General features: G+C 44.5%; 1 protein-coding gene across 3 annotated transcripts in view; it reads right to left on the reverse strand.

Annotated features, from left to right (window-relative positions):
* The window catches only part of PTPN21 (protein tyrosine phosphatase non-receptor type 21), an 82,515-nt gene extending 69,972 nt beyond the window's left edge, over positions 1 to 12,543 (reverse strand). The window contains exons 1-2 of one of the 3 annotated variants that reach the window (XM_053889688.1): positions 12,428 to 12,543; positions 8,217 to 8,600 (exon numbers count right to left, since the gene is read on the reverse strand). In XM_053889688.1, coding sequence (XP_053745663.1) covers positions 8,217 to 8,396 — 180 coding nt within the window. In that variant the 5' untranslated portion in view covers positions 8,397 to 8,600; positions 12,428 to 12,543. Of the gene's footprint in view, positions 1 to 8,216; positions 8,601 to 9,738; positions 10,711 to 12,256; positions 12,364 to 12,427 lie in introns of those variants that run through there. The other 2 variants (XM_053889690.1, XM_053889689.1) reach the window with 2 other exon arrangements.
* Positions 12,544 to 12,986: the final 443 nt, after the last annotated feature.

Here is a 12,986-nt window from a genome sequence, read left to right on the forward strand (position 1 = left end):
AACACTCCGATGGCCAAGAACACTTTCTAAAGTTGTGCTTGAGAGTAATGGTTTGCATTATATGCTTGATGCCTCTCTATATCAACAAATCCCTTAGCCAAAAATTTCCTCATCATCCAGAAAACATTATGGGAAGAACCTATTTAAAAGAAGCTGACATTCCCTCAATATAGCAATCTTACCTCAGGGAGTCCCTAAAACCTGTTTTTCTGACTGTTTCAGAAGAAGCCCCAAAATGAAGAAGAAAATTCTAAAGAAAAAGGTGCTTTCCTACCTGTGTTCAAAGCTTTGTGAATGTTCAACCCTCTCCAAATAATACAATCATAGAGCAAATAAAAGCTGACTTAACTGAGCTGCTATCTATGCTTATCAATGTAAATTCAAAACAAGAACCTTAATTTTATTTACTTTTTTTAACTTTTTAAAAATGTTTTATTTTTGAGAGAGAGACACAGAGACAGAGTGCAAGCAGGGGAGGGGCAGAGAGAGGGAGACAGAATCCAAAGCAGGCTCCAGGCTCTGAGCTGTCAGCACAGAGCCCAACCCGGCACTTCCAATCCATGAACTGTGAGATCATGACCTGAGCTGAAGTCGGACACTTAACCAACTGAGCCACCCAGGTGCCCCCAAAACCTTAATTTTAAACTAAGTAGACACTGGGGCGCCTGGGGTGGCTCAGTTGGTTGGGCGTCTGGCTTCGGCTCAGGTCACATCTCACAGTTGTGGGTTCGGGCCCCGTGTCGGGCTCTGTGCTGACAGCTCAGAGCCTGGAGCCTGCTTCAGATTCTGTGTCTCCTCCTCTCTCTGCCCCTCCCATGCTCATGATCTGTCTCTCAATAATAAATAAATGTTAAATAAATAAATAAGTAAGTAGATAAATATAACTAGACATTTATTCAGCAACTAAGTACTGTAAGGTACAAGGCAATATTTCAGACAATGGTGACCTTAACAGTACTACACTGATAGAGCTTACATTCTAAAGAATAAAAACTTGCCATATGTGTGATGTACTTTGAATACAAGTTTTAAAAAATTTTCTGAAGATCTGTGATAAACCGTTACAGAGTAACCAAATATCAAAGGCTTTAATTAAATTCTTAAAATAAGAAGTCACAGGAAGAACTTGCAAATTTTGCTCAATTTTTTGCCTGATTCAACAAAATGCTTTGGAGGTAATTTTAGCTATGGCTTAGTATTGATCTCAACTTCAAAACTGTAGTTACATATGTACACCATATATGTAGACAACGGTGAGGATCCCCCTTCCCCCATTCACACCCAAAACACTCAAAAATCGCCGAAAGAAAACTGCCTTCTAAATTTAAGTTATAAAACTAACACATAATGTATCATAGCAAAACATGAAAAAGTTATCTTTAAAAGACTTCTCTAGAAGGGGCACCTGGCTGGCTCATTTGGCCGAGCACCTGACTCTTTATCTTGGGGTCATGAGTTGGAGCCCCATGTTGGGAGTAGAGATTACTTAATAAATAAAAGTTTTGTTTTTTTTTTTTAAAGCTTCCAAAGTTGGGATACCTGGCTGGCTCAGTCCCTAGAGTATGCAACTCCTGATCTCAGGTCCTCAGTTTGAGCCCCATGTTGGGTGTAGAGATTACTTAAACAAAACAAAACAACAACAACAAAAGGCTTCCCAGGTGTTTTAAGTTACTTGTTTCCTAACTGGAGACTAAAATGTTAAAAAACAAAAAACAAAACAAAACAAAAAAACCCCACTCCAACCACATGTAAATTTAAGTTGAATAAGGACTTCATAATAAAGGAAGGGATCCTGTACAAGAAATAATCTAGGGGCGCCTGGGTGGCTCAATTGGTTAAGTGTCCAACTCCTGATTTCAGCTCAGGTCATGATCTCAGGGCTTTGTGAGTTTGAGCCACAAATCAGGCTCTAGGCTGACTGTGCAGAGCCTGCTTGGAATTCTCTCTCTGCCCCTCCCCCAAACGCACTATCTCTGTCTCAAAATAAGAAACTTTAAAAAAAAAAAAAAAAAAGAAATAGTAGGCAATGAATCTAATTAAAACCCATGATAACATGATAAAAATAGGATTATCAAAAATAAGGGGGCAAAATGCAGTGACACTGTACAAACTAATTTCAACTGGCATGGAAAAAGAGGTTCAAATATGATGGGTAAATTACAATGGTACATTAAAATTTTAACAGTCTAGTAACGTAAAAGGTGTGATTGCCAGGGCACCTGGGCGGCTTAGTCGGTTTAGCATCTGACTTTTGATTTCGACTCAGGTCATGATCCCAGGGTTGTGGGATCCAGTTCCACTCAGTGTGGAGCCTGCTTAAGATTCTCTCCCTCCTCCTTTGCCCTCTGACCCTACAAAAAACATAAATAAATAAAAAATGTTTAAAAAAAAAAAGTACAATTGCCAGTGGCCACTATACTTGTTTTTACTCTAAGAACATTTTATGAATAAACATTGCTTCTTCCATTTACAAGAGAATACAGGATATTAACAAAAGAATTAATCTGCAAGAGAAGTTGGTAAGTCACCACAACATGGAAATGGGAGACATAAACACTAACAGTAATGAAGAGTCACACTTCCTGGGAGTTTCTCACATACCAAGTCCTCTGCTAAATGTTTTTTCATTTAACACTAAATGCTCACAACCACCATCAACTATATACTACTCTTGGGGCACGCCTGGGTGTCTCAGTCGGTTGAGTGACCGACTTCAGCTCAGGTCATGATCTCGTGGTTTGTGAGTTTGAGTCCCACGTCTGGCTCTGTGCTAACAGCTCAGTGCAGAGCCTGCTTCAGATTCTGTCTCTCCCTCACTCTCTGCTCCTTGCCCATTCATGCTGTCTCTATCTCTCATAAATAAAAGAAATTCTTCTTAATTAAAAAAAAAAAGTATATACTACTCTTACTGTTATCCCCAGTCTACCGATGAAAACCAATGGACTTGAAAAATACCAAGTCCAAATGTAATTGGACAAAAATCACTTTTTAAAAAATGTTTTTATCGTGCAAGTTTCTTTTTCATTTCGCCTGGTCTTTTTTCAGATAAAACATTTACATCTATGTGAACTGTTGTAAGTGAAGGAAAGAGATGCATAAAGTGGACAGGATATTTATGAATTACGTGATGATGTATCGCCTGGACAGATCACAGAACTGATGGGTCACATAATTAATAAATGGCAGCACTGGGGCTCAAATTCAAGTTTTTCTAATTCGACCTGCAAATGTCTTAAGCTCTCTGTTAAACAGCCTTCTCAAGAGGCAAATAAAGGCCATGCCCACCTAAGCCCTGCCCAGAAAGCATGCCGAGACTCAAAGGAACTTGTCTGATGCCAGAGGCAGTACCATTCCCCTCATGAAGATAGGTAAGACTTTCAAGGCAGCTTCCTTCTCTGGTTCCAGTCTCACCAACTGGCTCCCGTGTGGCCTGCCCACAAAACATGGCCTGGCCAGGGAACACACATACTTGGGGCCCTTGGTGGCTCCATATCTTGTTGTAAATTATGAAATTTTAATCCTGCTTTTACATATCCTTCTCAGTGAGGTGGGGTAATGCAGGTCTTACTCCCTGAGAGGATAGGTTTTTGCTTTGTTTTAAGGGCAGGGGAGAGGAGGGGAGGGGAAGAGAGAGAGAGAATCTTCAGCAGGCTCTGCACTCAACCTGGAGCCCCTGGAATCATGACCTGAGCCAAAATCAAGAGTCAGATGATCAACTGGCTGAGCCACCCAGGAACCCCAAGACAATAGGTTTTTAAACTGAACCACCTTACTCTAAACTATGCTGATTCCATTGAGGTAACGCTGCCCAGTGGGAGTGGTTGTTCCCAGGTGATACCCTCTTGCCTCACCACATCCATCAAACCTCTGTAACACATACCCTCCAAACTGGAGAGAAAATTTCCTAATTTCCCTTAAATTCTACAAAGGCTTTCACAGCCTCTCTTGAAAACACATTATGAAACTCAGAATGAATGACAGGCAGAGAATTTCAACAGCTTTTCACGAGGCTGTTACTATAATGAATTCTCCTATGGGGATAATGTTCTACCATTTTTAGAAGTCACTTTCGACAGCTCAAATATGGTGAACGTAGAAAAAGTTAATCTAAGGTAACTAAATTGGAAATAAGTACATTAACCTTTCCATCTGTAGTTTCTGAATGTATTATAAAATATCTTAGACATTCAAAAAAATATGAAGACTAACAAACATCATACAACTACGCATCCAGGGGCGCCCCGGGGTGGCGCAGTCGGTTAAGCTTTCCGACTTCAGCCAGGTCACGATCTCGCGGTCCGTGAGTTCGAGCCCCGCATCAGGCTCTGGGCTGATGGCTCGGAGCCTGGAGCCTGTTTCCGATTCTGTGTCTCCCTCTCTCTCTGCCCCTCCCCCGTTCATGCTCTGTCTCTCTCTGTCCCAAAAATAAATAAAAAACGTTGAAAAAAAAAAATTAAAAAAAAAACAAACAACTACGCATCCAGCTTAAGAAATAAAATACTACAGATAGAGGTGAAACCTCTGCATCGTGTTCTAATGATATTATCGTGTAGCCCTTGTAACTGTCATTATAGAAGTAAAATAACTAAGCAAGTAAAGACTTTTCCTCCCCAAATTTAAATCTGGTGAGTAGCAGAGCTTATCAGCCAAATCTATACACTATGATAATTCTGAGTCTACTTGATGGGAGAATAGTGCCAGATAACAAACACCAACAGCTCGTCGTATGAATCTCGCAAGTGATGTATGGACACAAAGTCAGAACAGGTGTTATCCTGACTCAGAGTCCTTCTGAAGGGTCATTCGGTCATTTGGTAAGATTAGGCCTGGGGCTTGAGCCATCTGTTTATATGCTACAGAGCAGAGCTTCTAGAGGTTTGAAAGGAAGAGTTTGTAATACAAACTAACTTCCTAACCATGACTGTCATTAAATATTGGAAATACTGGGATAGTCTATCCAAGGGCAAGACATTTTCTAGGGCCCATGCCCGTTCCCTCTCAAAGCACTCTACTCTTTTGTTAAAATTAGTCTCATTATGTACCCACAGCCGTATGAAGTTGCTGGTTCCTGAGTATGGCCACTTCAAACAAGCGATGGTCATTTCTCTGGAACTTCCTGACGAACAGAGAAGGAAAGCGATGCCTGTGGGTTTAGTTCAGCCTGTTTTTATTGAGCACATTCCATGCCTGGTACTCTAGGTACAAAAATAAATTAACCACAGTTCCTCAAGAAGTTGATTCTGTAGTGGCTGTACGCAGACCTGGTACATGAGGAAGAAGTGACAGCAAAAGAAGAACCAACATTTTAAAAAAAGGAAAACTGGGTGAAGGAAGTAAAAATATATATAATAAATGTAAGCAAGCAGGGCTGGCCACTGAGGCCAGCTCTCATGGTTTACTTTCTCCTTCTTGGACTGCTCCATTTCAGCTTCTTCCTAAGGCTCTGCCTCCTCTATTCAACCCCGAAGGGTCTGTCTGCTATGTCTTCTCATTCTGTCCTAGATGGCCTCACGCCCTCTCCAGCTTTGATGAACTGACCTAGGTTGAGATTCCCAAATCTCTTCCCCGTAGCTGAGCTCCAAGCCCACAACTGCCTCTCCTTGCTCGACCTCTCCAACTAGCATCATTTTTTTTTAATTTTTTAATTTAATCCAAGTTAATCAGCAGTGCAATAATGACTTTAGAAGTAGAATCTGCTGATTTATCCTCTACATATAACACCCAGTGCTCATCCCAAGAAATGTCTTCCTCAATCCCCCTTGCCCATTTAGCCATCCCCCCCCCACATCGCCTCCAGCAACTGTTTGTTCTCTATATTTAAGAGTCTCTTACGTTTTGTCCCCCTCCTTGTTTTATATTATTTTTGTTTCCCTTCCCCTATGTTCATCTGTTTTGTATCTTAAATTCCACATATGAGTGAAGTCATATATTTGTCTTTCTCTGACTAATTTCACTTAGCAACCAACTGGCGTCTCTAACTCACCAGAAGTGATCTCACCACACACCTCTCCTTATCCCCTTTCAAACCTGCTCTTCCTTTTATGCCGCCTCTCCCGGTTACAGCCTCCAACGTTCACTGGATACCTGAGTATCAACCTGGACCCCTGGCTAGCTCTTCTCCACACTTGGTAGGTAGGTCCTGAATATATCCAGATTCCATCCACTTCTCTCCATTCCCATCCAAATCCAAGTGACTACCGTCTGCACAACTCCTCCTTTTTACTCGTTCTCCAGAGGGCCCACCCTTCACAAAAACAATCATACCAAACCCCTACTTATAATCCTTCACTAATGGGGAGCCTGACTGGCTCAGGGGGCATGCGACTCTTGATCTTGGGGTTGTGAGTTCAAGCCCCATGTTGGGTGTAGAGATTACTTAAAAATAAATAAATAAATTAATTAATTAATTAAAATAAATCCTTCACTAACTTCCCTACTACTTTCAGGTAGAAAACTTGCCTCATGTCTTTGGCCTGCAGTTCCTATGTTGGAAGTCTAGTCCAGCCTTTTGCCACCCTGTACCATCCCCTTCCCTCTGCAGCCTCTCCCTACAGCACCCTCTACTTTCCCCCAACGTAGCATGGATCAACCTATTTTCTTACTCATTATCAACACTAGGGTGAGCTCCCAGTACATACGCCCAAGGCACTAAAGAGCTCTTTTATACCCAACAATCAGATGATTCTCAATAGTCACCAGGAGCACAGTTTATCTCTTTGTACCTTTTTATGAACTACAACAATGGGATTTCCAGTTAGGAATATAACCTGGGCATTTACATAGAATAACCAGTTTCTCCATCTTCCTCTTACCCCCAAACCAAGCAACCAAAGAGCTATCAGCACAGAACTTGATGTGGGGCTCAAACCCACAAGCTGTGAGATTCAGAACTGAGCTTAAGTCAGACACTTAACCCAGGCGCCCATCATTTTTTTTTTTAATGTTTTATTTATTTTTTGAGAGAGAGAGGGCAGGGGAGGGGCAGAGAGAGAGGAGGACAAAGGATCAGAAGCAGGCTCCATCCTGACAGGCTGAAAGCAGCAAGCCAGATGTGGGGCTTGAATTCGAGAACTGTGGGATCACAACCTGAGCCAAAGTCAGAGGCATAACCGACTGAGCCCCCCAGACACCCCACATAGCATTTTAAATTTAAGATATGATGTGGATCCTTGAGGACTCCACAACTTCCTACAGACAAAATTAGCAGTTTCCTGGGCAAACCTCCCTATGATAACTGTAAGACTGTTATTAGAACTTTGGCTTTGGCGGGGCGCCTGGGAGGCTCAGTTGGTTAATCATCCGACTTCAGCTCAGCTCATGATCTCACAGTCCATGAGTTCGAGCCCCGCATCAGGCTCCGTGCTGACAGCTGGGAGCCTGGAGTCTGCTTCGGATTCTGTGTCTCCCTCTCTCTCTGCCCCTCCCCTGCTCATGCTCTCTCTCTGTCTCAAAAATAAGTAAAAACATTACAAAAAAAGAACTTTGGCTTTGGGGTGCCTGGCGGGCTTAGTTGGAGCAACATGTTGAATCTTGAACCTCAGGTTGTGGGTTCCAGCCCACACTGGGTATAGAGGTTACTAAAGAAATAAATAAACTTGGAAAAAAATAATACAAAGTTAAAAAAAAAAAAAAAGAGCTTTGACTTTATTTGCACTTTAAATCACACAACCACTGTGAGAATCAGGCACCAATGTTATCCCCACGGTTCAGATGAGGGAACTAGGGCCCAGAGAGGGCACATAACTTTCCAAGGTTAAACAACCAGTCGGTGGGGAAACCAGAATTCAAACTCAGGCGATATGTCTTTATAATTGTGGCACGGACTGTGCAAAACAGTCAATGGATACTGAACGAATGAAGTCAGTAAAGTGTACTAGATCAAGATGACCCATTTGGGGTGTTAGAAAACCAGCACTCGGAAAATCCTAAATGCATTACTAATCTGATTTTGGATTGCATTTTGAGGGAACAAATATAAGCACTTTCAAAACTCAGACACTATTATCTTATGGGGCACACTCAAAAGAAGACCTTTTGCTCTGTATCTATTCCTTCCTCACAGGGAGGGGGGCTTGCAGGCTCGGACATCAAGGCCAGGGACATACTTGGAGAGCACAGAGCCAGCAAGCACTAAAATGGGAAAGAAGGCGCTAAGCCAGCCTAGAGAAGCCTGCAGCCTTTTGCCAGGCTGGTGGGGAGGGGGATGTGGGTCTCACCTCCCGCAGCTCCAGTCTTTGGGCCACAGCCTCCAGGCTCTCCTGGCCAGTGCTCTCCACGGACAGCGTGAACTCCACAAACTCGTTATTGAGCAGCTGGATCCGGGCAACCAGGCAGCTCTTGCTGGACACCGTGTAGCGCCGGGTGCGTTTTAGTTTCAACCCGAATGGCAGTGGCATCTTCTCCCTTTGCGGGTGGAGGGGTTGAAGAGGGAAAAGCACCGCCCCAATCCGGTGGCAGTTGACGGCGGGAGAAAGCGATCCTCTCCTGACCTGACCGCAGGCGCACCGTACAGTCTCCGGCTGCTCACCCAGCAGCGGCTGCCGCCATCAAAAAGCAACTGAGTCCCCAAAGGCCGGGCGAAGAGAGCATCCACGCCAGTGCTGAGGAAAGAGGAACACCAGTGACATAGGCAACAGCAACTTCTGAACTGAGTTTTTATAAAAATACAAATCAATAAGGTTGCATCCAAAGAATAAGCTTTCTCTCTCTTCTGGAAAAAGATGGCAAGAACGGGATCTGGGAGGCATGTGAGGAAGTTTATCATCAGACGAGTTAGCCCCTGGGTCAGACTCCACCCCTCATTCAATCCTACAAATAGTGATAACCACCTACGGCTATCTAGGGGATTAAATGAGATAATGGTTGGCAACGGAGATGCCGCCAAATTTAGTAGCTTAGTAGCTCGTACTAGTGGCTCTATGTTAAAAGGTTTTTTTTGGTTTTGTTTTAGTCGCTTTTTGGCTCACCCAAAACACCCGAGGTCAGGGTTCTTTTAGCCCTTAAGGGAGAACACTGCAAAACACCTCCAAAAGCGCTACGTAACAGTCTAAACCCCAGTGGACAAATTAACCCTGAACCCAAACGGGAGGAATAATCTCCTGGAACATATGGCAGTCGCGAGGTTCAAGCGAGGTGAAACGCTTAACAAGCATTTGTAGCGCCGTTTGTAGTTTATAAATATTTACGTCACCAAATTGATTTGTTTATAAACAAGGCAAAGACCCTACAGATGCTTGTCATCCGATGACCATCAGAAGCATGGAAATTCTGAAAAGGGTGGCCCCGGCTTCCCTCCGGAAGGGTACGCCAGAAGAGGCGGTGGGCCTTCACCTAAGCGGGGCCTCGGGCCAGCAGACGAGGCGGGCGAGGCCTTAAACGCCATTCTGAATTAACAAGTGGCGGACGCGGCTCAACAAGCCCATGAGGCCGGGGACCAAGCGGAGAACTCAGACTCGGACTCCCATCGAGTCCTCCCAGCGGAAAAGCAGGCGGCGTTGCCTGGCCAACGCGCTGCCTCAGAAGCCCCGGAACTCTCCGTCTGCGGCCACGTTTCCGGACGGACGCGCCAGGGAAGAACCGGCCCCTACGCTCCCGGAGGGAACGTTTAAAGAACCCAGCTCGAGCCCCGCTGGAGGTTGGAGAAGTCTGGGTGGGGGTCCATCTGGTTCCCGATTTGGAGCCTCAGGACACTTTCCCCCTCCCCCACCCCAACGCGATTTACAACATTTTAAAACACACCTGTTGATGGTAACTCCAGGTTGGGGCAAACTGAGCGTGAGCGGCGGCTGGGAGTTTTTTCCCCTAAAGGAGTCAACAAAATCCCGGGACGGTTCCCACCCTTTGTTTTCTTCTGAGTGGAGACGGCCCCCGAGGACGAAACGTTTGGCTCGGCCGCGGCTCGCAACCCTGAACTTGGGCGGGGAACCACGCGGAGGGGCAAGGTCCGCCCCCAATCCTCTCAGCTGGGAGACAGAACCCAGGCCTCGAAAGAAGCGGCTTTCTCAGCTTCACACTGGGATGGGCTGAACTGGGAATTGATCCCAGATTCCTCATTCCCCGTCCTCTGCTCTTTCCCACTTTCCTGACTGCGTCTCGGTTTCAGAGGTGATGGGCACACAGGGCTGGGGTACGGCAGAGCTAGAGAACAGGGTTTAGCTATTTCACTAGGCTTTGCCGAAGTTAACATTTAGAATTCCGTTCCACAAAAGTGTATTGCATCTCGGAGTACAAGGCGGTGTAGTGGACGGTGTGAGAAATCTAAGACGAACCCTAAGCCGTCGCTGCCCTTAAGGAGATTACATGCATGCTATAATTATATACATGGCTGTATCTCTAGTAAGGACGGAGCCACGGTTTTCTCTGTTTTGTTTTCTGTTGTTTGTGCTTTGCTTTGGTTTTTGTCTTTGGAATTCTGGTTATGCCCAGGTAGCCAAAAAATAAAAGCTAAAAACAAGCAATAGAGGAGAAAGGGCAACCGGGACTACATAAAGTGCTGTTTTAAACAACAAAATTTTTGCTGGGTACTTTCTATAGGTAAAAGGACCATACTACAAGGGGGAAATACAAATATAAAAAGATATGGTCTCCACTTGCGATTTTCAATGCTTCCTACCTCAGGGTATAAACTAGATAGATAGTTGAGGCAAAAGGAAAAAAAAAATCAAATGAGAATTTTAAATAATAAGCTTTTAACTAAAAAATTGCCTGATGGGCCATCAGTGTTTGTATAATACATATTTTTAAAAAAGATTAGATGTACATAAAATACCACATATACTACATAAATACCTTTCATGAGATGAGGTGGTGGATTTCAATTTTATATACAAATTATGATAACTGAAAGTAAGACAAATTAAGTGGTGTGAAAAGACAAGATATTGCATATATACAGAGGAAAGATGTGTATTAAGAGTGTTCAAATACGGTAGACTCTTCATTACAAAGACAGACCTAACAGCCTTGAAGGCAGTAGATATTACTCTATATAACTTAATTATTAACTTAAAGCTCTGATTAAGCAGATGCAGAATAAAACTTTCAGTTGTCCCTGAGATTTGAAATGTACAGCATCAGAGATAAAGAAAAGTCAATGTTCTTTATTTTGGTAGATGTTATAATTGAGAAAGTTGAGGGGTCAATGTGGGTGTGCATGTCGATGTCAGGTACCTTTTTCCCCAAGATCTATCCACAAGAATAGCTTGCTTTTTGCTTATTTATAGAAAACCTATGTTAATACTGTTTAATAATTTAGAAAATTATCAACGATTAACACATTTTAATTTTCAGTTACGTATAGTATTCACTAGCAAATGGAGTAGAAATATAAGTTGCTTTTTGGGGGTTTCAGGTGTAGAATAATATGCAGTAAATTGAAAGGTTTGAAATTATAACTTCTCTACTAAACAAATAATTCATAATTCGCTTTTGAAGGAGAAACTAGGAAATACTTTCTCTACAAAACCATTCTGTTATGTAATAATAGCTACATGTTAAATTCTTTTCCACTTTTCAAAAGGCAGTCTATTTGTGAATTCATTTTAATGTTTTCACATCCTCTTTCAAAAGTTTTTCAAATAGAGTCACTCTGAATACTGTCGTTTCCACCCTTGCTAAGATCCTCCCCACATGTAAATTTGCCAATGATACTTTAAAATAATCACTAGGGGTATATGACATCTTTAGAGTAATACATAAATCTACAGCATTAAATCAAACATTTTTCTCACGGACTTATGCGTAGATACTCGAGAATACCATACCCTAGAAACAAAACAGACAACTATTATCAGATTAAAATTACTGTCATATCCCAAAGTTTAAAAAAAATCTGTCAGCAACTAATTAGGCATACAGCGGTTGTCACTTAGAGCACACGGAGTGTTTTGAATGTGTTTGCGAGTACGCTATTATTATAAGGCTTTCTCAGCAAAAAAGAAAATAAGACGCGTATGCCAAGAGCAAGCCAATCTAATCAGGATTTGCAGAAATCACAAGTCGGAATTTGCAGACCCAAGAATTCTTTTTTCCAGAGTAAACACTCTACTCCAAAAACAAGTCACCACCAAACAATCCTTCCCTACTCGCCTTCTCGCCAAAGTTATCCGGCAAATTTCGCACTTAATATTCTGAGAGACGCAACTATGCCTAAGACTTTTAAAACTGTGATCCAGAATTTAGCCTCAATAGTCAACCGAGTTCAGAATAGAAGTTCAAGATCCCCTTTAGAAATGAACCCAAATAGATCACGGAGAACCTGGAAACGGAAGACTTTTCTCTTTGTTACGCTGCTGCCAGGGGTCTGGGAACCGGGACCCATCCTCCGGGACGCCTGAGCTGGCCGACGCGCTCCGAAGTCCCCGCTTGCGGACACACCCCACCGCTCGGCCCCAGCGTCCGCCCGCCGGCCGGGGACCCGCGCCCTCACCTGCTCCCGCTCCCGCATCCTCAGGGCCGCGCGCCCGGCTCAGCGGCCCGCCTCCCTGGGTCCCGCCGCGCGGCAGCCGCAGCCGCGCCCGCACGCCAGCCCGCGGCGCGGCGCGCTCATGGGGCTCGCGCGCCTCACTTCCTGTCTCCAAAACCTCGGCCCGCAGACCATTCCCCTGGGCAGAGTCCGGCGGCGGCGACGGGAAAGGCCTGGAGGTGGGACGGGCCGGGAGCGCCGCACAAAGGAACCGGGTGGGGGTCGGGGCGGCAGGAGGACGGACGGACGGACGGACGCGCACGGGACGCGCGGCCGGAGCAGCGGAGCGGCCGGGGCCGGGCGTCCCTCCCCACAAGGGCCCGGCGGGCGGGCGGGCGGATCTGGGGAGGCGGCGGCGGCCCGTGACCTCAGAGAGTTGGAATGCGGGTGGCGGGGCGCGGGGGAGGTGCGGACAGCTGCGCCCGGCCGCCGGGGAGGGGGCGCGCCGCTGCTTTTTTTAATCATATGACCACTTATTTTAAGAGTTTCCAAATAAAGCAAGCCTTTTAATAAAAATGAGGGG

Source organism: Panthera pardus, unplaced genomic scaffold, assembly GCF_024362965.1.
Source record: "Panthera pardus isolate Hobbes unplaced genomic scaffold, ASM2436296v1 HiC_scaffold_24, whole genome shotgun sequence".
Taxonomy (NCBI): domain Eukaryota; kingdom Metazoa; phylum Chordata; class Mammalia; order Carnivora; family Felidae; genus Panthera; species Panthera pardus.